At 50.5% G+C, this 26,595-nt stretch overlaps 1 protein-coding gene across 6 annotated transcripts in view; it reads left to right on the plus strand.

Moving 5' to 3' along the window:
• col14a1a (collagen, type XIV, alpha 1a) overlaps nucleotides 1-26,595 on the plus strand; it is a 222,218-nt gene that overhangs the window by 99,963 nt on the left and 95,660 nt on the right. For all 6 annotated transcript variants that reach the window (XM_048528630.2, XM_059645936.1, XM_059645937.1 and 3 more), the window contains 3 exons: nucleotides 21,211-21,340; nucleotides 22,274-22,396; nucleotides 26,286-26,435. In XM_048528630.2, the coding sequence (XP_048384587.1) occupies nucleotides 21,211-21,340; nucleotides 22,274-22,396; nucleotides 26,286-26,435 (403 nt within the window). The remainder of the gene's footprint in view (nucleotides 1-21,210; nucleotides 21,341-22,273; nucleotides 22,397-26,285; nucleotides 26,436-26,595) is intronic.

A 26,595-nucleotide genomic window follows, 5' to 3' on the forward strand; every position in this document is an offset into this window, starting at 1 on the left:
AGTGGGGGTACAGCTGTTATAATGGGGCCAGGGCTCAATGTGTGGGAGTACAGCTGTTATAATGGGGCCAGGGCTCAATGTGTGGGAGTACAGCTGTTATAATGGGGTCAGGGCTCAGTGAGTGGGAGTACAGCTGTTATAATGGGGCCAGGGCTCAATGAGTGGGAGTACAGCTGTTATAATGGGGCCAGGGCTCAGTGAGTGTGAGTACAGCAGTTATAATGGGGTCAGGGCTCAGTGAGTGGGAGTACAGCTGTTATAATGGGGCCAGGGCTCAATGTGTGGGAGTACAGCTGTTTTAATGGGGCCAGGGCTCAGTGAGTGGGGGTACAGCTGTTATAATGGGGCCAGGGCTCAGTGTGTGGGAGTACAGCTGTTATAATGGGGCCAGGGCTCAATGTGTGGGAGTACAGCTGTTTTAATGGGGCCAGGGCTCAGTGAGTGGGGGTACAGCTGTTATAATGGGGCCAGGGCTCAGTGAGTGGGGGTACAGCTGTTATAATGGGGCCAGGGCTCAGTGAGTGGGAGTACAGCTGTTATAATGGGGCCAGGGCTCAGTGAGTGTGAGTACAGCTGTTATAATGGGGCCAGGGCTCAGTGAGTGGGGGTACAGCTGTTATAATGGGGCCAGGGCTCAGTGAGTGGGAGTACAGCTGTTATAATGGGGCCAGGGCTCAGTGAGTGTGAGTACAGCTGTTATAATGGGGTCAGGGCTCAATGTGTGGGAGTACAGCTGTTATAATGGGGTCAGGGCTCAGTGAGTGGGGGTACAGCTGTTATAATGGGGTCAGGGCTCAGTGTGTGGGAGTACAGCTGTTATAATGGGGTCAGGGCTCAGTGAGTGGGGGTACAGCTGTTATAATGGGGCCAGGGCTCAGTGTGTGGGAGTACAGCTGTTACAATGGGGTCAGGGCTCAGTGAGTGGGGGTACAGCTGTTATAATGGGGCCAGGGCTCAGTGTGTGGGAGTACAGCTGTTATAATGGGGCCAGGGCTCAGTGTGTGGGAGTACAGCTGTTATAATGGGGTCAGGGCTCAGTGAGTGGGGGTACAGCTGTTATATTGGGGTCAGGGCTCAGTGTGTGGGGGTACAGCTGTTATAATGGGGCCAGGGCTCAGTGTGTGGGAGTACAGCTGTTATAATGGGGTCAGGGCTCAGTGAGTGGGGGTACAGCTGTTATAATGGAGCCAGGGCTCAGTGTGTGGGAGTACAGCTGTTATAATGGGGCCAGGGCTCAGTGTGTGGGAGTACAGCTGTTATAATGGGGTCAGGGCTCAGTGAGTGGGGGTACAGCTGTTATAATGGGGCCAGGGCTCAGTGTGTGGGAGTACAGCTGTTATAATGGGGTCAGGGCTCAGTGTGTGGGAGTACAGCTGTTATAATGGGGTCAGGGCTCAGTGAGTAGGGGTACAGCTGTTATAATGGGGTCAGGGCTCAGTGAGTGGGGGTACAGCTGTTATAATGGGGCCAGGGCTCAGTGTGTGGGAGTACAGCTGTTATAATGGGGTCAGGGCTCAGTTAGTAGGGGTACAGCTGTTATAATGGGGTCAGGGCTCAGTGAGTGGGGGTACAGCTGTTATAATGGGGCCAGGGCTCAGTGTGTGGGAGTAAAGCTGTTATAATGGGGTCAGGGCTCAGTGAGTGGGGGTACAGCTGTTATAATGGGGCCAGGGCTCAGTGTGTGGGAGTACAGCTGTTATAATGGGGCCAGGGCTCAGTGTGTGGGAGTACAGCTGTTATAATGGAGCCAGGGCTCAATGTGTGGGAGTACAGCTGTTATAATGGGGCCAGGGCTCAGTGAGTGGGGGTACAGCTGTTATAATGGGGCCAGGGCTCAGTGAGTGGGAGTACAGCTGTTATAATGGGGCCAGGGCTCAGTGAGTGTGAGTACAGCTGTTTTAATGGGGCCAGGGCTCAATGTGTGGGAGTACAGCTGTTATAATGGGGTCAGGGCTCAGTGAGTGGGAGTACAGCTGTTATAATGGAGCCAGGGCTCAATGTGTGGGAGTACAGCTGTTATAATGGGGTCAGGGCTCAGTGAGAGGGGGTACAGCTGTTATAATGGGGCCAGGGCTCAGTGAGTGGGAGTACAGCTGTTATAATGGGGTCAGGGCTCAGTGAGTGGGGGTACAGCTGTTATAATGGGGCCAGGGCTCAATGAGTGGGAGTACAGCTGTTATAATGGGGCCAGGGCTCAATGTGTGGGAGTACAGCTGTTATAATGGGGTCAGGGCTCAGTGAGTGGGAGTACAGCTGTTATAATGGGGTCAGGGCTCAGTGAGTGGGAGTACAGCTGTTATAATGGGGCCAGGGCTCAATGTGTGGGAGTACAGCTGTTATAATGGGGCCAGGGCTCAATGTGTGGGAGTACAGCTGTTATAATGGGGTCAGGGCTCAGTGAGTGGGGGTACAGCTGTTATAATGGGGCCAGGGCTCAATGAGTGGGAGTACAGCTGTTATAATGGGGCCAGGGCTCAGTGAGTGTGAGTACAGCTGTTATAATGGGGTCAGGGCTCAGTGAGTGGGAGTACAGCTGTTATAATGGGGCCAGGGCTCAATGTGTGGGAGTACAGCTGTTTTAATGGGGCCAGGGCTCAGTGAGTGGGGGTACAGCTGTTATAATGGGGCCAGGGCTCAGTGAGTGGGAGTACAGCTGTTATAATGGGGCCAGGGCTCAGTGAGTGTGAGTACAGCTGTTTTAATGGGGCCAGGGCTCAGTGAGTGGGAGTACAGCTGTTATAATGGGGCCAGGGCTCAGTGAGTGTGAGTACAGCTGTTATAATGGGGCCAGGGCTCAGTGAGTGTGAGTATAGCTGTTATAATGGGGCCAGGGCTCAGTGAGTGGGAGTACAGCTGTTATAATGGGGCCACGGCTCAATGAGTGGGAGTACAGCTGTTATAATGGGGCCAGGGCTCAATGTGTGGGAGTACAGCTGTTATAATGGGGTCAGGGCTCAGTGAGTGGGAGTACAGCTGTTATAATGGGGCCAGGGCTCAATGTGTGGGAGTACAGCTGTTATAATGGGGTCAGGGCTCAGTGAGTGGGGGTACAGCTGTTATAATGGGGCCAGGGCTCAATGAGTGGGAGTACAGCTGTTATAATGGGGCCAGGGCTCAGTGAGTGTGAGTACAGCTGTTATAATGGGGTCAGGGCTCAGTGAGTGGGAGTACAGCTGTTATAATGGGGCCAGGGCTCAATGTGTGGGAGTACAGCTGTTTTAATGGGGCCAGGGCTCAGTGAGTGGGGGTACAGCTGTTATAATGGGGCCAGGGCTCAGTGAGTGGGAGTACAGCTGTTATAATGGGGCCAGGGCTCAGTGAGTGGGAGTACAGCTGTTATAATGGGGTCAGGGCTCAATGTGTGGGAGTACAGCTGTTATAATGGGGTCAGGGCTCAGTGAGTGGGGGTACAGCTGTTATAATGGGGCCAGGGCTCAGTGAGTGGGGGTACAGCTGTTATAATGGGGCCAGGGCTCAGTGTGTGGGAGTACAGCTGTTACAATGGGGTCAGGGCTCAGTGAGTGGGGGTACAGCTGTTATAATGGGGCCAGGGCTCAGTGTGTGGGAGTACAGCTGTTATAATGGGGCCAGGGCTCAGTGTGTGGGAGTACAGCTGTTATAATGGGGTCAGGGCTCAGTGAGTGGGGGTACAGCTGTTATCTTGGGGTCAGGGCTCAGTGAGTGGGGGTACAGCTGTTATAATGGGGCCAGGGCTCAGTGTGTGGGAGTACAGCTGTTATAATGGGGTCAGGGCTCAGTGAGTGGGGGTACAGCTGTTATAATGGGGCCAGGGCTCAGTGTGTGGGAGTACAGCTGTTATAATGGGGCCAGGGCTCAGTGTGTGGGAGTACAGCTGTTATAATGGGGTCAGGGCTCAGTGAGTGGGGGTACAGCTGTTATAATGGGGCCAGGGCTCAGTGTGTGGGAGTACAGCTGTTATAATGGGGTCAGGGCTCAGTGAGTAGGGGTACAGCTGTTATAATGGGGCCGGGGCTCAGTGAGTGGGAGTACAGCTGTTATAATGGGGCCAGGGCTCAGTGTGTGGGAGTAAAGCTGTTATAATGGGGTCAGGGCTCAGTGAGTGGGGGTACAGCTGTTATAATGGGGCCAGGGCTCAGTGTGTGGGAGTACAGCTGTTATAATGGGGCCAGGGCTCAGTGTGTGGGAGTACAGCTGTTATAATGGAGCCAGGGCTCAATGTGTGGGAGTACAGCTGTTATAATGGGGCCAGGGCTCAGTGAGTGGGGGTACAGCTGTTATAATGGGGCCAGGGCTCAGTGAGTGGGAGTACAGCTGTTATAATGGGGTCAGGGCTCAGTGAGTGGGGGTACAGCTGTTTTAATGGGGCCAGGGCTCAGTGAGTGGGAGTACAGCTGTTATAATGGGGCCAGGGCTCAGTGAGTGTGAGTACAGCTGTTATAATGGGGCCAGGGCTCAGTGAGTGGGGGTACAGCTGTTATAATGGGGCCAGGGCTCAGTGTGTGGGAGTACAGCTGTTATAATGGGGCCGGGGCTCAGTGAGTGTGAGTACAGCTGTTATAATGGGGCCAGGGCTCAGTGAGTGTGAGTACAGCTGTTATAATGGGGCCAGGGCTCAGTGAGTGGGGGTACAGATGTTATAATGGGGCCAGGGCTCAATGTGTGGGAGTACAGCTGTTATAATGGGGCCAGGGCTCAATGAGTGGGGGTACAGCTGTTATAATGGGGCCAGGGCTCAATGAGTGGGAGTACAGCTGTTATAATGGGGCCAGGGCTCAGTGAGTGGGAGTACAGCTGTTATAATGGGGCCAGGGCTCAATGAGTGGGGGTACAGCTGTTATAATGGGGCCAGGGCTCAATGAGTGGGAGTACAGCTGTTATAATGGGGCCAGGGCTGAATGAGTGGGAGTACAGCTGTTATAATGGGGTCAGGGCTCAGTGAGTGGGGGTACAGCTGTTATAATGGGGCCAGGGCTCAATGTGTGGGAGTACAGCTGTTATAATGGGGCCAGGGCTCAATGTGTGGGAGTACAGCTGTTATAATGGGGTCAGGGCTCAGTGAGTGGGGGTACAGCTGTTATAATGGGGCCAGGGCTCAATGAGTGGGAGTACAGCTGTTATAATGGGGCCAGGGCTCAGTGAGTGTGAGTACAGCAGTTATAATGGGGTCAGGGCTCAGTGAGTGGGAGTACAGCTGTTATAATGGGGCCAGGGCTCAATGTGTGGGAGTACAGCTGTTTTAATGGGGCCAGGGCTCAGTGAGTGGGGGTACAGCTGTTATAATGGGGCCAGGGCTCAGTGTGTGGGAGTACAGCTGTTATAATGGGGCCAGGGCTCAATGTGTGGGAGTACAGCTGTTTTAATGGGGCCAGGGCTCAGTGAGTGGGGGTACAGCTGTTATAATGGGGCCAGGGCTCAGTGAGTGGGGGTACAGCTGTTATAATGGGGCCAGGGCTCAGTGAGTGTGAGTACAGCTGTTATAATGGGGCCAGGGCTCAGTGAGTGTGAGTACAGCTGTTATAATGGGGCCAGGGCTCAGTGAGTGGGGGTACAGCTGTTATAATGGGGCCAGGGCTCAGTGAGTGGGAGTACAGCTGTTATAATGGGGCCAGGGCTCAGTGAGTGTGAGTACAGCTGTTATAATGGGGTCAGGGCTCAATGTGTGGGAGTACAGCTGTTATAATGGGGTCAGGGCTCAGTGAGTGGGGGTACAGCTGTTATAATGGGGTCAGGGCTCAGTGTGTGGGAGTACAGCTGTTATAATGGGGTCAGGGCTCAGTGAGTGGGGGTACAGCTGTTATAATGGGGCCAGGGCTCAGTGTGTGGGAGTACAGCTGTTACAATGGGGTCAGGGCTCAGTGAGTGGGGGTACAGCTGTTATAATGGGGCCAGGGCTCAGTGTGTGGGAGTACAGCTGTTATAATGGGGCCAGGGCTCAGTGTGTGGGAGTACAGCTGTTATAATGGGGTCAGGGCTCAGTGAGTGGGGGTACAGCTGTTATATTGGGGTCAGGGCTCAGTGTGTGGGGGTACAGCTGTTATAATGGGGCCAGGGCTCAGTGTGTGGGAGTACAGCTGTTATAATGGGGTCAGGGCTCAGTGAGTGGGGGTACAGCTGTTATAATGGAGCCAGGGCTCAGTGTGTGGGAGTACAGCTGTTATAATGGGGCCAGGGCTCAGTGTGTGGGAGTACAGCTGTTATAATGGGGTCAGGGCTCAGTGAGTGGGGGTACAGCTGTTATAATGGGGCCAGGGCTCAGTGTGTGGGAGTACAGCTGTTATAATGGGGTCAGGGCTCAGTGTGTGGGAGTACAGCTGTTATAATGGGGTCAGGGCTCAGTGAGTAGGGGTACAGCTGTTATAATGGGGTCAGGGCTCAGTGAGTGGGGGTACAGCTGTTATAATGGGGCCAGGGCTCAGTGTGTGGGAGTACAGCTGTTATAATGGGGTCAGGGCTCAGTTAGTAGGGGTACAGCTGTTATAATGGGGTCAGGGCTCAGTGAGTGGGGGTACAGCTGTTATAATGGGGCCAGGGCTCAGTGTGTGGGAGTAAAGCTGTTATAATGGGGTCAGGGCTCAGTGAGTGGGGGTACAGCTGTTATAATGGGGCCAGGGCTCAGTGTGTGGGAGTACAGCTGTTATAATGGGGCCAGGGCTCAGTGTGTGGGAGTACAGCTGTTATAATGGAGCCAGGGCTCAATGTGTGGGAGTACAGCTGTTATAATGGGGCCAGGGCTCAGTGAGTGGGGGTACAGCTGTTATAATGGGGCCAGGGCTCAGTGAGTGGGAGTACAGCTGTTATAATGGGGCCAGGGCTCAGTGAGTGTGAGTACAGCTGTTTTAATGGGGCCAGGGCTCAGTGAGTGGGAGTACAGCTGTTATAATGGGGCCAGGGCTCAGTGAGTGTGAGTACAGCTGTTATAATGGGGCCAGGGCTCAGTGAGTGTGAGTATAGCTGTTATAATGGGGCCAGGGCTCAGTGTGTGGGAGTACAGCTGTTATAATGGGGCCGGGGCTCAGTGAGTGTGAGTACAGCTGTGAAAATGGGGCCGGGGCTCAGTGAGTGGGAGTACAGCTGTTATAATGGGGCCACGGCTCAATGAGTGGGAGTACAGCTGTTATAATGGGGCCAGGGCTCAATGTGTGGGAGTACAGCTGTTATAATGGGGTCAGGGCTCAGTGAGTGGGAGTACAGCTGTTATAATGGAGCCAGGGCTCAATGTGTGGGAGTACAGCTGTTATAATGGGGTCAGGGCTCAGTGAGTGGGGGTACAGCTGTTATAATGGGGCCAGGGCTCAGTGAGTGGGAGTACAGCTGTTATAATGGGGTCAGGGCTCAGTGAGTGGGGGTACAGCTGTTATAATGGGGCCAGGGCTCAATGAGTGGGAGTACAGCTGTTATAATGGGGCCAGGGCTCAATGTGTGGGAGTACAGCTGTTATAATGGGGTCAGGGCTCAGTGAGTGGGAGTACAGCTGTTATAATGGGGTCAGGGCTCAGTGAGTGGGAGTAGAGCTGTTATAATGGGGCCAGTGCTCAATGTGTGGGAGTACAGCTGTTATAATGGGGCCAGGGCTCAATGTGTGGGAGTACAGCTGTTATAATGGGGTCAGGGCTCAGTGAGTGGGGGTACAGCTGTTATAATGGGGCCAGGGCTCAATGAGTGGGAGTACAGCTGTTATAATGGGGCCAGGGCTCAGTGAGTGTGAGTACAGCCGTTATAATGGGGTCAGGGCTCAGTGAGTGGGAGTACAGCTGTTATAATGGGGCCAGGGCTCAATGTGTGGGAGTACAGCTGTTTTAATGGGGCCAGGGCTCAGTGAGTGGGGGTACAGCTGTTATAATGGGGCCAGGGCTCAGTGTGTGGGAATACAGCTGTTATAATGGGGCCAGGGCTCAGTGTGTGGGAGTACAGCTGTTATAATGGGGCCAGGGCTCAGTGTGTGGGAGTACAGCTGTTATAATGGGGTCAGGGCTCAGTGAGTGGGGGTACAGCTGTTATAATGGGGCCAGGGCTCAGTGAGTGGGAGTACAGCTGTTATAATGGGGCCAGGGCTCAGTGAGTGTGAGTACAGCTGTTATAATGGGGCCAGGGCTCAGTGAGTGGGGGTACAGCTGTTATAATGGGGCCAGGGCTCAGTGAGTGGGAGTACAGCTGTTATAATGGGGCCAGGGCTCAGTGAGTGTGAGTACAGCTGTTATAATGGGGTCAGGGCTCAATGTGTGGGAGTACAGCTGTTATAATGGGGTCAGGGCTCAGTGAGTGGGGGTACAGCTGTTATAATGGGGCCAGGGCTCAGTGAGTGGGGGTACAGCTGTTATAATGGGGCCAGGGCTCAGTGTGTGGGAGTACAGCTGTTACAATGGGGTCAGGGCTCAGTGAGTGGGGGTACAGCTGTTATAATGGGGCCAGGGCTCAGTGTGTGGGAGTACAGCTGTTATAATGGGGCCAGGTCTCAGTGTGTGGGAGTACAGCTGTTATAATGGGGTCAGGGCTCAGTGAGTGGGGGTACAGCTGTTATATTGGGGTCAGGGCTCAGTGAGTGGGGGTACAGCTGTTATAATGGGGCCAGGGCTCAGTGTGTGGGAGTACAGCTGTTATAATGGGGTCAGGGCTCAGTGAGTGGGGGTACAGCTGTTATAATGGGGCCAGGGCTCAGTGTGTGGGAGTACAGCTGTTATAATGGGGCCAGGGCTCAGTGTGTGGGAGTACAGCTGTTATAATGGGGTCAGGGCTCAGTGAGTGGGGGTACAGCTGTTATAATGGGGCCAGGGCTCAGTGTGTGGGAGTACAGCTGTTATAATGCGGTCAGGGCTCAGTGAGTAGGGGTACAGCTGTTATAATGGGGCCGGGGCTCAGTGAGTGGGAGTACAGCTGTTATAATGGGGCCAGGGCTCAGTGCGTGGGAGTAAAGCTGTTATAATGGGGTCAGGGCTTCATGAGTGGGGGTACAGCTGTTATAATGGGGCCGGGGCTCAGTGAGTGTGAGTACAGCTGTTATAATGGGGCCAGGTCTCAGTGAGTGTGAGTACAGCTGTTATAATGCGGCCAGGGCTCAGTGAGTGGGGGTACAGATGTTATAATGGGGCCAGGGCTCAATGTGTGGGAGTACAGCTGTTATAATGGGGCCAGGGCTCAATGAGTGGGGGTACAGCTGTTATAATGGGGCCAGGGCTCAATGAGTGGGAGTACAGCTGTTATAATGGGGCCAGGGCTCAGTGAGTGGGAGTACAGCTGTTATAATGGGGCCAGGGCTCAATGAGTGGGGGTACAGCTGTTATAATGGGGCCAGGGCTCAATGAGTGGGAGTACAGCTGTTATAATGGGGCCAGGCCTGAATGAGTGGGAGTACAGCTGTTATAATGGGGTCAGGGCTCAGTGAGTGGGGGTACAGCTGTTATAATGGGGCCAGGGCTCAGTGAGTGGGGGTACAGCTGTTATAATGGGGCCAGGGCTCAGTGTGTGGGAGTACAGCTGTTATAATGGAGCCAGGGCTCAATGTGTGGGAGTACAGCTGTTATAATGGGGCCAGGGCTCAGTGAGTTGGGGTACAGCTGTTAAAATGGGGCCAGGGCTCAGTGAGTGGGAGTACAGCTGTTATAATGGGGCCAGGGCTCAGTGAGTGTGAGTACAGCTGTTTTAATGGGGCCAGGGCTCAGTGAGTGGGAGTACAGCTGTTATAATGGGGCCAGGGCTCAGTGAGTGTGAGTACAGCTGTTATAATGGGGCCAGGCCTCAGTGAGTGGGGGTACAGCTGTTATAATGGGGCCAGGGCTCAGTGTGTGGGAGCACAGCTGTTATAATGGGGCCGGGGCTCAGTGAGTGTGAGTACAGCTGTTATAATGGGGCCAGGGCTCAGTGAGTGTGAGTACAGCTGTTATAATGGGGCCAGGGCTCAGTGAGTGGGGGTACAGATGTTATAATGGGGCCAGGGCTCAATGTGTGGGAGTACAGATGTTATAATGGGGCCAGGGCTCAATGAGTGGGGGTACAGCTGTTATAATGGAGCCAGGGCTCAATGAGTGGGAGTACAGCTGTTATAATGGGGCCAGGGCTCAGTGAGTGGGAGTACAGCTGTTATAATGGGGCCAGGGCTCAATGAGTGGGGGTACAGCTGTTATAATGGGGCCAGGGCTCAATGAGTGGGAGTACAGCTGTTATAATGGGGCCAGGGCTGAATGAGTGGGAGTACAGCTGTTATAATGGGGTCAGGGCTCAGTGAGTGGGGGTACAGCTGTTATAATGGGGCCAGGGCTCAGTGAGTGGGGGTACAGCTGTTATAATGGGGCCAGGGCTCAATGTGTGGGAGTACAGCTGTTATAATGGGGCCAGGGCTCAGTGAGTGAGGGTACAGCTGTTATAATGGGGCCAGGGCTCAGTGAGTGTGAGTACAGCTGTTATAATGGGGCCAGGGCTCAATATGTGGGAGTACAGCTGTTATAATGGGGCCAGGGCTCAATGAGTGGGGGTACAGCTGTTATAATGGGGCCAGGGCTCAGTGAGTGGGAGTACAGCTGTTATAATGGGGCCAGGGCTCAATGAGTGGGGGTACAGCTGTTATAATGGGGTCAGGGCTCAATGAGTGGGGGTACAGCTGTTATAATGGGGCCAGGGCTCAATGAGTGGGAGTACAGCTGTTATAATGGGGCCAGGGCTGAATGAGTGGGAGTACAGCTGTTATAATGGGGCCAGGGCTCAATGAGTTGGGGTACAGCTGTTATAATGGGGCCAGGGCTCAATGAGTGGGGGTACAGCTGTTATAATGGGGTCAGGGCTCAGTGAGTGTGAGTACAGCTGTTATAATGGGGCCAGGGCTCAGTGAGTGGGGGTACAGCTGTTATAATGGGGCCAGGGCTCAATGAGTGGGGGTACAGCTGTTATAATGGGGTCAGGGCTCAGTGAGTGGGAGTACAGCTGTTATAATGGGGCCGGGGCTCAATGAGTGGGAGTACAGCTGTTATAATGGGGCTAGGGCTCAATGTGTGGGAGTACAGCTGTTATAATGGGGCCAGGGCTCAATGTGTGGGAGTACAGCTGTTATAATGGGGCCAGGGCTCAGTGAGTGGGAGTACAGCTGTTATAATGGGGCCAGGGCTCAGTGAGTGGGAGTACAGCTGTTATAATGGGGCCAGGGCTCAGTGAGTGGGAGTACAGCTGTTATAATGGGGCCAGGGCTCAGTGAGTGGGAGTACAGCTGTTATAATGGGGCCAGGGCTCAGTGAGTGGGAGTACAGCTGTTATAATGGGGCCAGGGCTCAGTGAGTGGGAGTACAGCTGTTATAATGGGGCCAGGGCTCAGTGAGTGGGAGTACAGCTGTTATAATGGGGCCAGGGCTCAGTGAGTGGGAGTACAGCTGTTATAATGGGGCCAGGGCTCAGTGAGTGGGAGTACAGCTGTTATAATGGGGTCAGGGCTCAGTGAGTGGGGGTACAGCTGTTATAATGGGGTCAGGGCTCAGTGAGTGGGAGTACAGCTGTTATAATGGCCAGGGCTCAGTGAGTGGGGGTACAGCTGTTATAATGGGGTCAGGGCTCAGTGAGTGTGAGTACAGCTGTTATAATGGGGCCAGGGCTCAGTGTGTGGGAGTACAGCTGTTATAATGGGGCCGGGGCTCAGTGAGTGTGAGTACAGCTGTTATAATGGGGCCAGGGCTCAGTGAGTGTGAGTACAGCTGTTATAATGCGGCCAGGGCTCAGTGAGTGGGGGTACAGATGTTATAATGGGGCCAGGGCTCAATGTGTGGGAGTACAGCTGTTATAATGGGGCCAGGGCTCAATGAGTGGGGGTACAGCTGTTATAATGGGGCCAGGGCTCAATGAGTGGGAGTACAGCTGTTATAATGGGGCCAGGGCTCAGTGAGTGGGAGTACAGCTGTTATAATGGGGCCAGGGCTCAATGAGTGGGGGTACAGCTGTTATAATGGGGCCAGGGCTCAATGAGTGGGAGTACAGCTGTTATAATGGGGCCAGGGCTGAATGAGTGGGAGTACAGCTGTTATAATGGGGTCAGGGCTCAGTGAGTGGGGGTACAGCTGTTATAATGGGGCCAGGGCTCAGTGAGTGGGGGTACAGCTGTTATAATGGGGCCAGGGCTCAATGTGTGGGAGTACAGCTGTTATAATGGAGCCAGGGCTCAATGTGTGGGAGTACAGCTGTTATAATGGGGCCAGGGCTCAGTGAGTGGGGGTACAGCTGTTATAATGGGGCCAGGGCTCAGTGAGTGGGAGTACAGCTGTTATAATGGGGCCAGGGCTCAGTGAGTGTGAGTACAGCTGTTTTAATGGGGCCAGGGCTCAGTGAGTGGGAGTACAGCTGTTATAATGGGGCCAGGGCTCAGTGAGTGTGAGTACAGCTGTTATAATGGGGCCAGGCCTCAGTGAGTGGGGGTACAGCTGTTATAAAGGGGCCAGGGCTCAGTGTGTGGGAGTACAGCTGTTATAATGGGGCCGGGGCTCAGTGAGTGTGAGTACAGCTGTTATAATGGGGCCAGGGCTCAATGAGTGGGGGTACAGCTGTTATAATGGGGTCAGGGCTCAGTGAGTGGGGGTACAGATGTTATAATGGGGCCAGGGCTCAATGAGTGGGAGTACAGCTGTTATAATGGGGCTAGGGCTCAATGTGTGGGAGTACAGCTGTTATAATGGGGCCAGGGCTCAATGTGTGGGAGTACAGCTGTTATAATGGGGCCAGGGCTCAGTGAGTGGGAGTACAGCTGTTATAATGGGGCCAGGGCTCAGTGAGTGGGAGTACAGCTGTTATAATGGGGCCAGGGCTCAGTGAGTGGGAGTACAGCTGTTATAATGGGGCCAGGGCTCAGTGAGTGGGAGTACAGCTGTTATAATGGGGCCAGGGCTCAGTGAGTGGGAGTACAGCTGTTATAATGGGGCCAGGGCTCAGTGAGTGGGAGTACAGCTGTTATAATGGGGCCAGGGCTCAGTGAGCGGGAGTACAGCTGTTATAATGGGGCCAGGGCTCAGTGAGTGGGAGTACAGCTGTTATAATGGGGCCAGGGCTCAGTGAGTGGGAGTACAGCTGTTATAATGGGGTCAGGGCTCAGTGAGTGGGGGTACAGCTGTTATAATGGGGTCAGGGCTCAGTGAGTGTGAGTACAGCTGTTATAATGGGGCCAGGGCTCAGTGTGTGGGAGTACAGCTGTTATAATGGGGCCGGGGCTCAGTGAGTGTGAGTACAGCTGTTATAATGGGGCCAGGGCTCAGTGAGTGTGAGTACAGCTGTTATAATGCGGCCAGGGCTCAGTGAGTGGGGGTACAGATGTTATAATGGGGCCAGGGCTCAATGTGTGGGAGTACAGCTGTTATAATGGGGCCAGGGCTCAATGAGTGGGGGTACAGCTGTTATAATGGGGCCAGGGCTCAATGAGTGGGAGTACAGCTGTTATAATGGGGCCAGGGCTCAGTGAGTGGGAGTACAGCTGTTATAATGGGGCCAGGGCTCAATGAGTGGGGGTACAGCTGTTATAATGGGGCCAGGGCTCAATGAGTGGGAGTACAGCTGTTATAATGGGGCCAGGGCTGAATGAGTGGGAGTACAGCTGTTATAATGGGGTCAGGGCTCAGTGAGTGGGGGTACAGCTGTTATAATGGGGCCAGGGCTCAGTGAGTGGGGATACAGCTGTTATAATGGGGCCAGGGCTCAGTGTGTGGGAGTACAGCTGTTATAATGGAGCCAGGGCTCAATGTGTGGGAGTACAGCTGTTATAATGGGGCCAGGGCTCAGTGAGTGGGGGTACAGCTGTTATAATGGGGCCAGGGCTCAGTGAGTGGGAGTACAGCTGTTATAATGGGGCCAGGGCTCAGTGAGTGTGAGTACAGCTGTTTTAATGGGGCCAGGGCTCAGTGAGTGGGAGTACAGCTGTTATAATGGGGCCAGGGCTCAGTGAGTGTGAGTACAGCTGTTATAATGGGGCCAGGCCTCAGTGAGTGGGGGTACAGCTGTTATAATGGGGCCAGGGCTCAGTGTGTGGGAGTACAGCTGTTATAATGGGGCCGGGGCTCAGTGAGTGTGAGTACAGCTGTTATAATGGGGCCAGGGCTCAGTGAGTGTGAGTACAGCTGTTATAATGGGGCCAGGGCTCAGTGAGTGGGGGTACAGATGTTATAATGGGGCCAGGGCTCAATGTGTGGGAGTACAGCTGTTATAATGGGGCCAGGGCTCAATGAGTGGGGGTACAGCTGTTATAATGGAGCCAGGGCTCAATGAGTGGGAGTACAGCTGTTATAATGGGGCCAGGGCTCAGTGAGTGGGAGTACAGCTGTTATAATGGGGCCAGGGCTCAATGAGTGGGGGTACAGCTGTTATAATGGGGCCAGGGCTCAATGAGTGGGAGTACAGCTGTTATAATGGGGCCAGGGCTGAATGAGTGGGAGTACAGCTGTTATAATGGGGTCAGGGCTCAGTGAGTGGGGGTACAGCTGTTATAATGGGGCCAGGGCTCAGTGTGTGGGGGTACAGCTGTTATAATGGGGCCAGGGCTCAGTGTGTGGGAGTACAGCTGTTATAATGGGGCCAGGGCTCAGTGAGTGAGGGTACAGCTGTTATAATGGGGCCAGGGCTCAATATGTGGGAGTACAGCTGTTATAATGGGGCCAGGGCTCAATGAGTGGGGGTACAGCTGTTATAATGGGGCCAGGGCTCAGTGAGTGGGAGTACAGCTGTTATAATGGGGCCAGGGCTCAATGAGTGGGGGTACAGCTGTTATAATGGGGCCAGGGCTCAATGAGTGGGGGTACAGCTGTTATAATGGGGCCAGGGCTCAATGAGTGGGAGTACAGCTGTTATAATGGGGCCAGGGCTGAATGAGTGGGAGTACAGCTGTTATAATGGGGCCAGGGCTCAATGAGTTGGGGTACAGCTGTTATAATGGGGCCAGGGCTCAATGAGTGGGGGTACAGCTGTTATAATGGGGTCAGGGCTCAGTGAGTGGGAGTACAGCTGTTATAATGGGGCCAGGGCTCAGTGAGTGGGGGTACAGCTGTTATAATGGGGCCAGGGCTCAATGAGTGGGGGTACAGCTGTTATAATGGGGTCAGGGCTCAGTGAGTGGGAGTACAGCTGTTATAATGGGGCCGGGGCTCAATGAGTGGGAGTACAGCTGTTATAATGGGGCTAGGGCTCAATGTGTGGGAGTACAGCTGTTATAATGGGGCCAGGGCTCAATGTGTGGGAGTACAGCTGTTATAATGGGGCCAGGGCTCAGTGAGTGGGAGTACAGCTGTTATAATGGGGCCAGGGCTCAGTGAGTGGGAGTACAGCTGTTATAATGGGGCCAGGGCTCAGTGAGTGGGAGTACAGCTGTTATAATGGGGCCAGGGCTCAGTGAGTGGGAGTACAGCTGTTATAATGGGGCCAGGGCTCAGTGAGTGGGAGTACAGCTGTTATAATGGGGCCAGGGCTCAGTGAGTGGGAGTACAGCTGTTATAATGGGGCCAGGGCTCAGTGAGTGGGAGTACAGCTGTTATAATGGGGCCAGGGCTCAGTGAGTGGGAGTACAGCTGTTATAATGGGGCCAGGGCTCAGTGAGTGTGAGTACAGCTGTTATAATGGGGCCAGGGCTCAGTGAGTGGGGGTACAGCTGTTATAATGGGGTCAGGGCTCAGTGAGTGTGAGTACAGCTGTTATAATGGGGCCAGGGCTCAGTGAGTATGGGTACAGCTGTTATAATGGGGCCAGGGCTCAGTGAGTGGGGGTACAGCTGTTATAATGGGGTCAGGGCTCAGTGAGTGTGAGTACAGCTGTTATAATGGGGCCAGGGCTCAGTGAGTGGGAGTACAGCTGTTATAATGGGGCCAGGGCTCAGTGAGTGGGGGTACAGCTGTTATAATGGGGCCAGGGCTCAGTGAGTGGGAGTACAGCTGTTATAATGGGGTCAGGGCTCAGTGAGTGTGAGTACAGCTGTTATAATGGGGCCAGGGCTCAGTGAGTGGGGGTACAGCTGTTATAATGGGGTCAGGGCTCAGTGAGTGTGAGTACAGCTGTTATAATGGGGCCAGGGCTCAGTGAGTGGGGGTACAGCTGTTATAATGGGGCCAGGGCTCAGTGAGTGGGGGTACAGCTGTTATAATGGGGTCAGGGCTCAGTGAGTGTGAGTACAGCTGTTATAATGGGGCCAGGGCTCAGTGAGTGGGAGTACAGCTGTTATAATGGGGCCAGGGCTCAGTGAGTGGGAGTACAGCTGTTATAATGGGGCCAGGGCTCAGTGAGTGGGAGTACAGCTGTTATAATGGGGCCAGGGCTCAGTGAGTGGGAGTACAGCTGTTATAATGGGGCCAGGGCTCAGTGAGTGGGAGTACAGCTGTTATAATGGGGCCAGGGCTCAGTGAGTGGGAGTACAGCTGTTATAATGGGGCCAGGGCTCAGTGAGTGGGAGTACAGCTGTTATAATGGGGCCAGGGCTCAGTGAGTGGGAGTACAGCTGTTATAATGGGGCCAGGGCTCAGTGAGTGTGAGTACAGCTGTTATAATGGGGCCAGGGCTCAGTGAGTGGGGGTACAGCTGTTATAATGGGGTCAGGGCTCAGTGAGTGTGAGTACAGCTGTTATAATGGGGCCAGGGCTCAGTGAGTATGGGTACAGCTGTTATAATGGGGCCAGGGCTCAGTGAGTGGGGGTACAGCTGTTATAATGGGGTCAGGGCTCAGTGAGTGTGAGTACAGCTGTTATAATGGGGCCAGGGCTCAGTGAGTGGGAGTACAGCTGTTATAATGGGGCCAGGGCTCAGTGAGTGGGGGTACAGCTGTTATAATGGGGCCAGGGCTCAGTGAGTGGGAGTACAGCTGTTATAATGGGGTCAGGGCTCAGTGAGTGTGAGTACAGCTGTTATAATGGGGCCAGGGCTCAGTGAGTGGGGGTACAGCTGTTATAATGGGGTCAGGGCTCAGTGAGTGTGAGTACAGCTGTTATAATGGGGCCAGGGCTCAGTGAGTGGGGGTACAGCTGTTATAATGGGGCCAGGGCTCAGTGAGTGGGGGTACAGCTGTTATAATGGGGTCAGGGCTCAGTGAGTGGTGATTATTGCTCCTGAATGCATCACTTTAAAATTACAGCTTGCACTTGGCGTAATGACCCTCACTTTGGGAAGCCCTCCTGTACCTATTCTATCTGTAGTCTTACGTGAAAGCAGATAAAACACATAAATAAGTTAATGAAATGTGAGGCTGGATGAACACAGCAGGCCCAGCAGCATCTCAGGAGCACAAAAGCTGATGTTTCGGGCCTAGACCCATCATCAGAGAGGGGGATGGGGTGAGGGTTCTGGAATAAATAGGGAGAGAGGGGGAGGCAGACCGAAGATGGAGAGAAAAGAAGGTAGGTGGAGAGAGTATAGGTGGGGAGGTAGGGAGGGGATAGGTCAGTCCAGGGAAGACGGACAGGTCAAGGAGGTGGGATGAGGTTAGTAGGTAGGAAATGGAAGTGCGGCTTGGGGTGGGAGGAAGGGATGGGTGAGAGGAAGAACAGGTTAGGGAGGCAGAGACAGGTTGGACTGGTTTTGGGATGCAGTGGGTGGAGGGGAAGAGCTGGGCTGGTTGTGTGGTGCAGTTGGGGGAGGGGACGAACTGGGCTGGTTTTGGGATGCGGTGGGGGAAGGGGAGATTTTGAAGATTGTGAAATCCACATTGATACCATTGGGCTGCAGGGTTCCCAAGCGGAATATGAGTTTCTGTTCCTGCAACCTTCGGGTGGCATCATTGTGGCACTGCAGGAGGCCCATGATGGACATGTCATCTAAAGAATGGGAGGGGGAGTGGAAATTGTTTGCGACTGGGAGGTGCAGTTGTTTATTGCGAACCGAGCGGAGATGTTCTCTTCCGGTCGGTTCGCAATAAACAACTGCACCTCCCAGTTGCAAACAATTTCCACTCCCCCTCCCATTCTTTAGATGACATGTCCATCATGGGCCTCCTGCAGTGCCACAATGATGCCACCCGAAGGTTGCAGGAACAGCAACTCATATTCCGCTTGGGAACCCTGCAGCCCAATGGTATCAATGTGGACTTCACCAGCTTCAAAATCTCCCCTTCCTCCACCGCATCCCAAAACCAGCCCAGTTCGTCCCCTCCCCCCACTGCACCACACAACCAGCCCAGCTCTTCCCCTCCACCCACTGCATCCCAAAACCAGTCCAACCTGTCTCTGCCTCCCTAACCTGTTCTTCCTCTCACCCATCCCTTCCTCCCACCCCAAGCCGCACCTCCATCTCCTACCTACTAACATCATCCCACCTCCTTGACCTGTCCGTCTTCCCTGGACTGACCTATCCCCTCCCTATCTCCCCACCTATACTCTCTCCACCTACCTTCTTTTCTCTCCATCTTCGGTCCGCCTCCCCCTCTCTCCCTATTTATTCCAGAACCCTCACCCCATCCCCCTCTCTGATGAAGGGTCTAGGCCCGAAACGTCAGCTTTTGTGCTCCTGAGATGCTGCTTGGCCTGCTGTGTTCATCCAGCCTCACATTTCATTATCTTGGAATCTCTAGCATCTGCAGTTCCCATTATCACATAAATAAGTTATTTGTGTTTAATATGTTATCTGTGTACTTTAACACACAGTACAGAATGCAGTCGACCTTTTGTTTTTATTTTCTAAGTTAGAGTGACCTGCATTTTTTGATATAAGATTGTACTGTACACTCAACTGCTATTAGTGATGTAAATGTTTTATACTTTGATTTTAATTGCCTCTGTTATAAATTGTGATTATTTGTTTACTTCATATCAAATCCATAATGTCATCATTTTTAATAACCATTATCTAACTAACTCTAAAGATGAGCCCAGAATCCCCAGGTTATAACAAGCAGGGGTGACAATTTTCATTCAATATTGAACTTTGAAAACTGAAAGGAAACTGGACACATTGTTTATTAGGTAGATTAAGTGGAGGAGTTGACTGGTTTGTTAATGGGACTTTACGCTGATGTAAAATGAATTTGGTTTGAGCGATTAAAAAAAATGACTTTTTTGGTACTTCCATTGACTGCTAGAATGTTAGAAAATTGAGAGATAAATATATCACATGCAACAAGCTTTTAAAAATTTGTGTTTGTTTCCAACACTAGTCTTTTTTCTTATCAGGTATCAACTCTACATTTGGCACCAAAGTTGCTGTTAAATCTCTGGTGATACCGATCAAATGAGCTGGCAGACCATAAATAAATCAACACTACATAATGCATGTGCAGTGCTGAATTGAAATCTGGTCAGATTTAAAATCTCGTCTGATTCCAATCCTATCCAAGCACTTGTAGCCGGAGTATTTCCTGCAATGATTCCTCCTCCTGCTCTGGCACCATTAGATCTGATGACCGCTACGATTTTTCTTCTACCTGTTGAATCTCAGTGTCTTGGCTGAAAACACACTGAGGTTCCACAGGTAAACTGTCAGCACTGAGGTCAGCTTCACCACCGCCTTTTTTGAGGTGACCCTGTTTGCCCACGTCTAAATCCTGGTTGAGCTGCAGTTTTCCCCAATTAAGTGTTAGGAAGGCTGAAGCCATTGTGTTCTGCCCTATCACAATTCTCTTCCTGTGCTAACCACAATCTCATGTTGAACCAGAGTGTTCACAACTTCAGAGCCACCATAAGACAAAGGAGCAGACATAAACTATCCATCCCATTGCATCTCCTCTGCCATTTGGTGAGATCATGGCTGATCTGTTAATCCTCAACTTCGTTTCCTGCCTTTTCCCCACAATCCTTGATTCCCTTATTGATTAAAAATCCATCTCTGCCTTGAATGTACTTAATGACCCAGTCTCAACATCCCTCTGTAGTAATGAATTCCACAGATTCACTGCCTTCCGAGAAAAGAAATTCCTTTTTGTCACTGCCTTAAATGTGTGACCCCTTATTTTGTGATTATCCCCTCTGATCCAACAGTATCCCACAAGGGGAAACAACCTCTCTGCATCCACCCTGTCAAGTCCCCTATGAATCTTCTAGGTTTCAATAAGATTGCTACTCTTTTTGTATGCTGACGATTAATGCCCCAACTTACTCACTGTCTCCTCATAAAACAGCCCCTCCATACCTAAAATCAACCTAGTGAACCATCTCTGGACTGCCTGCAAAGCCAGTATATCTTTCCTTAGATAAACAGCCCAAAACTTTCACTGTATTCTATCTATAGCCTTGCATAGTTTTAGTAAAACCTCCTTACTTTTATACCCTGTTCTTACAGTGTGAAAACAGGCCATTCAGCCCAACAGGTCCACACCACCCTCCGAAGAACATTCCCTTCAGACCCTTTCTCCTACCCCTGCATTTCCCATGTCTAACCCAAACATCATTGGATACTATGGGCAAATTAGCACGGCCAATTCACTTACCCTGCACATCTTTTGACTGTGGGAGGAAACTGGAGCACCGGGACGAAACCCACACAGACACAGGAAGAACGTGCAAACTCCACACAGATAGTCACCTGAGGATAGAATCGAACCCGGGACCCTGGCGCTGTGAGGCAGTACTGCCAACCACCATGCTGCGCTGTGTTCTGTTTGAAATAAAGGCCTACATTACATTTGTCTTCCCTATTATTCACTGAGCTTGGATTTTTGCGATTCTTGAATGACACTGCCCAGCCCATTTTCTGTCCCTTATTATCATCTTTGTTCACCTTCCTGTCTTATTGCAAACAATGCTGAGATCCTCATTCTGCCCATTGCTGCAAAATTAACTGTTGCAGTGATCGCCTGGCTGCATTCCTAAGTTCTATCTCTCATAAACCTGAGCTCATTCAAAACTTTACCACCTGTGTCCTAGCTCCCATTTACACATTTGCGTTCAGTACAGATTGACAACTTTTTGTCTTATCCTCATGTCGCAATTCCTTTGGCACCTTGCTCCTCTTGCAGTGTCTGTAACCTACTCCAACCTACAACCCTCTGCTGCGAATCTGTCCTTCTACTGTACTTCTGATAACTGCTCCTTCAGCTGCCTAAGTCAAAGGCCCTAGAATTCCATCCTTAACCTGTTCAGCTCTCTTTTCTTCTAAGTGGCACCTCAAAAACCTACCTGATTCTTTTGTTCCACTTGTCCTAGTATCTCCTCCTTTGGCTTGAAGTCACTATTTTTGTTTGTCTGATATATTCTCTGATGAAGTGCCTTGGGATGCTTTTCTACACTAAGCTGCTATATGAAGATAGTTTTTTGAAACTGTATGTTGTGATGTGCAGTGTGCCAACTGAATTTACTGATAACCTATTTTACTCAGGTGATGGTTCCTGGAAGGCAGAATGACGTCGTGCTCCAGCCTCTACTCTCGGACACTTTGTACAAAATTTCTGTGACACCGCTCTATGTTGATGGAGAGGGCACTACTCTCACTGTCAATGGCAAAACCTGTAAGTGGAGTATCTGGTTTATGTCATTTTACAGATCTTATTGAATGGCGCAGCAGGCTTGAGGGGCCAAATAACCATTCATTTATGATATTCCTCCCCTCCCCTCCCTCAGATCTCTGATTCCCTCCTGCCCTATAACCCTGGACGTATCTGTCTCTGGGATCTATGGCTTCTCCCTGCGCTTTGTGGTACCCACTGCAAAGGAGTGCCATGACTGAAACCCCATCTGATTGGTTGCCAATCTCTTGAGGGTGTGACTTCCTCCCACTGTGTGGCCAGTGGTCTGACCCTCTGAGCCTGCCTGGCCTCCCTTGGAGTTATCACTGCAGAAAAGTCATTCCACTCAGGACCAAACTCCATTCTGCTGCTCCCTCTCCCCCATCTTGTAAAATCCAACCCTATAGCTCTGGATCATTACTCTAGGCCTCTGAATGACTCACCAGTAAAATAACCACTGTGTAGCCACACACAACAAACAGACGCAATCTTGGAGGAAATGTTAGCCTATGACCTGCACTCAATTCTAACCTGACTTTCCTTCATCTTGTTGTATCTTTGGCTCCACATTCCATTTAGAGAAAGAAAGAGTGAGTGTGAAAAACAAAGAAAGGTCAAGGTATGAAAAGAGAGAGGGAGAGAGAGAGAGAGAAAGTAACATGGAATAACAAGAAAGCGTAGAAACTGAAAGAATAATACCATGGGGTCTCAATTTGGCATCTCATCAGAGAGATGGAACTTCTGTCATCGTAGCATTCTCTCAATACTGTACATGTTGTGTCAGCCTGAATCTTATGCTCAAATTTTGGCAGTGAGACTTGAGCCCACAACCTTCTTATTAAAGGAGCCATAATACACTTTAACTAATGAATTAAAACAGTTTGTTCATTTGAAAGTGCACTTAGAATGATTTGCGTTGATTACTTTTTGTGGTAGTGCCACTTTCTGGACCAACCAACCTACGTGTCTCGGAGGAATGGTACAATCGTTTCCGAATTAGGTGGGACCCTCCACCAACAGCAACAATGGGTTACAGAGTGGTGTACTCTTCTGCCTCAGGTATGACATCCACATTATTGAACCAGAGGTAGTCTTGTGCCCCACAGTAATATTTATTTCATTGCAAAAGCCCTCAGTGATATCAGTATTTGTGCGTATAATGTTTAAACACCAAAGGCTGAATGTTCCCTTTTCATTTTTGGTAAAATGTTCCTATAGCTGAGATTCACAGTGAACAGCCCATGTGAGCCTTTCTCACTCAGCCTTCCACATATCAGCTCCCTAACTATAGAGCGGATCTATATAGTGCCCGGCTCATTGGGTCGTGCTGAAGGAGTGGTGGGAGTGCTCCGTGCTGCTGGAATTTCTATGTTCCCGCCACTGGCACCATTTTTAGAACCCAAGCTCCACACTACTCCTGATGCTGTGTGATGAGCTGCCCTTTGTAACTGAGTGAATGGGTCAGAAAGGGCACCCTGTTTCACAGGCAGTGACCCAGCGGCACTGGTGGATGGGGTGGTCAGAAGTGCAGTGCCGTTTCCTTCAGAACACTGAAGGCAGCAGGTGTAGCCAGCCTAGTCAGAGACTGTGGCCTGAATCAATCTGTTGGCTAAGATCAAACACAAATCCCAGCAGTGCTGATAGAAGGTTTAACAATCCTCTGGACTTTGCAAGGATAAGTGCCATCATCTTCTCTCTGCTACCTAATAATTACAGAGCCAACATTCACTTGAGCTCTGCATCTCACCAAAGGGTCATGGAACGCAACTCTCTCAAATCATGCCCATTCGGCATCCTCCCAGACTACAAACTCTTCCTGCCCTCTGTCCTTCTGACTCTCTCACTAGGGATACCTCACCGTCTCTCCACCTACTCCTATCACATTCGCACACTGAATTTGTGTCATTTCATAAAAAAAAGTTTCAGTATTGGACATAGAGGATAGAGATCAGTAGAACATAGAACATAGAAAAGTAAAGCAGAGTACAGACCCTCCGACCCACAATGTTGTGCTGACCAACATGGAGGGTGGCAGGCATTGGTCTCTTGGTCCCTTATGAGAAAAGAGTGTTGGAATTGACTGGAGAAGAGAGTGGCCATCTGAGTAGGCATGCAGACACCTTTGTGGGTAACCAGCCCAGTGAGCTAAATGGTGCTGCACTGCTTTCCCATTAACACCAACACTAATTCATTCTGAGCAAGCATACAATTGTCATTCACAACATCTTCCCTTCCTTGGACCATTGGGGCTAAGTTGTTCTAGATATTAAAGATTGGCGGGTAAAGATTTTTAATCAGTAACTGAATCAAAGTGGAGATGAGGATTGTCAAATCAGCCATGATTTCACAGAATTGCAGAACAGACTCGATAGGCTAAAGGGCCTACTTCTGCTTCTACATCTTATGATTCATTATAAATCATCATGCTGCTCGCTTGCACTCCTAAAATGTCTGTTCTAGACTCTGTGTTATTGTTGGACTGGTGAAGTTGCAACCATTTTTGTGTTGATCAGCCTCTTTAGACATCTTGATGTTGAAAGAAGTTGTAACGGCCAAGAATTGCTTATCCTTCACAAGTAGCTAACTCCTTGATTGCAAACAGCATCAGATGTTAGGGATACTTGAACTGTCATGTTGTTGACTGTAGCCAGTCTAATGTGGAAGGTTAAAAGGAGTATTATGGTTGCCCCTGACCTGCTGCCTATCATGAGAGAATGCATTCCACAATACTTAGTTATTATATATTGACTGAATCTTCGAAAGTTACCCAAGCTCAGCTCAATGCCATGTAACTGCTCCACCTCACTGCCAACTCTTTCCCTGAAACAGTAAAGGAGAATTGGTAAAATGCAATGAAGGGAAGTCCAAAACTAGCTCATTTATCCTGGAACCAACTGTCAATGAGATTTTGTTTGGCATCTCCCGCCTGACAGTCCATAGCTCCATCATGCTGTTTTGGGTGTCCCTTCAGATCAATGTATTGATCCTCGTGCACGGACTACACTCAATCCCCCATTTCCTTTGCACACAGGACAACTTTGTGTGTTGGCTCCAGTTTGAAGGGTACAGCATGCCACCTTTTTTGGACTGTACTGCACTGCAAGGCCCTGCTGGAGTGGATCAGACATTAAAACCTCATTCACCATGGTCCTGGTAGAAGCATGGGCAGCAATGTACCTCCATTCTGTGTTGGCCTGATGGTTTTGTAAAAGTGTAATTGGCCAGGTTTGAGGGTATCGCCCTTATCTCTTAGCAGCAAACCCAGTAAAGGCTGTCGACCTTGGAAGGAGGCAAGAATCTGAGAGTTTGCCAGTACGTACACATCATGCCAGCACAGAGCAGGGAAATAGACTTGAGGTGGAATTTCAGCCTTCATCTTACTGAATGATGGAGCAGCCTTGTGTGGCATGTGGCTGGCTATTTGGTTTGTCCTTGTGTGAAATGTGTTTTACGTTAAGCTCGGATATTTTATCACTATTTCTACAACTGCTGCAGTGTTCACCGACAGCTATTGTTCTGACTTGACGAGGAGTTTGACATTTATTAATATATATGTAAATGAACTCAGCTTCAAGAATAAATCAAAACTGTTGCTAGTTGATCATAAAGTGGAAATTTGGAAAAGTAAATGTATGTACCATTTTTGTTGTCCTATTTTGTGAAAACCTACCGGGGCGAATTTAACCTAACGCATCTGTCAGAGAAACTGCTCAGTTCAGGAATGACATTGGTTTTACACTCTATTAAGTTTTGTAGTGTATTAAAGTAAGGATTTTGTTCCTCAACAACATTCCCAATCCAATCTTGTTGATTGCTGTGCAGGAGGTTAGGCTAAAATTAACTTACTCTACATTAACACCTCAATGAGCTTTTGTTACACCAGCATTGGCTTCTGTTGAGCAAGTTTGTTAAAAGTGCTTGTTAGGTGAGAATTGTAAATGGATCTGACAGGATCCTGAGGTTTAATGAAGATTATGTTCCCCAATTCTGATATCCATAGTTTTCTGCTGGCCCTGTTCATTTTCTGTTCAATCATTTGGGAGGATGTGGGTATCGCTGGCTGGGGAGGGGGAAATAGTTATTCCCTATCCCCGTGACACTGAGGGAACAGTGATATATTACCAAATCAGGATGATGAGTGGCTTGAAAGAGAAAGTGCAAATGATGGTGTTCCCGTATATCTACTGCACTTGTCCTCTGGGTATGAGTGGGTTTGGATGGTGTTGTTTCAGGAACCTTGTTGAGTTGTTGCACTGCATCTTGTAGAATGATACACACTACTCGTGCTGTACATCAGTGATGGCAGGAGTGAATGTTTTGGGATAGGGTGCCAATCAAGTGGGCTGCTTTTTCGTGGATGGCATTGAGCTTCTTGAGTGTTGTAGGAGTGGGACTCATTCAGACAAATGAGGAGTGTTCCATCACACTCTTGATCTGTGCCTTGTAGATGATGGGCAGGCTTTGGGAAGCCAAAAAAAGCATGTTACTCACTAGATGCTGACCTGCTCTTGTTGCACCTATATGCATACAAGTAGCCCAGTCAGTTTCTGGTCAACGGTAAACTCCAACATGTGGATATTTAATACATACCCTTTTGCAATCTTTGTTTCTGTTTTTTGCCGTATTCTTGATATGTTCCAATTATATGGCTCTATTTAACAATGAACATTAAGAAACGAATGTAAGCGAATTATGCTGGAAATTTGAAGTAAAAGCAGAAAATGCCAAAGACCTTCAGTAGCATCTGTGCGGAAAGTTAAAAGCAGAACTGATGAGAATGAAGTGATGAATAATGAGAGTAAAAGTTACTGATATTAAAGAGGATGCTAGATCCTGTAATACATTTTGATCAGATTTAGAACTGATATTGGGGAAAGGGCAGATTGAATGATCATGGCAAACTATTCACTTGCATAAATCTTCTTTCCTGTTTCTGTTTGAATTTCAGCACCAGGTCCAACCCTGGATACGTTTGTGGGAGACGATGTGAACACAATGGTGATCCTCAACCTGCTCAGTGGCACTGAATACATCGTTAAACTCTTTGCAACTTACTCCACTGGTTCCAGTGACGCAGTTGTTGGCAGAGCGAAAACATGTAAGATTAATTGCAACTTACCCTCTGTATCTCAGACAGTATGAGAAGGGAGCGAATCCTCCATCTGAATCTCCACTATTGAATTCGTAATCACCCTCAGGCTGTGAGTGTTGCATTAAATCATTTGGGGGTCAGTTGGCTCTGTGATTGGACAGTGGCA

The sequence above is a fragment of the Stegostoma tigrinum genome, chromosome 5 (assembly GCF_030684315.1).
Source record: "Stegostoma tigrinum isolate sSteTig4 chromosome 5, sSteTig4.hap1, whole genome shotgun sequence".
In the NCBI taxonomy this organism is placed as follows: Eukaryota; Metazoa; Chordata; class Chondrichthyes; order Orectolobiformes; family Stegostomatidae; genus Stegostoma; species Stegostoma tigrinum.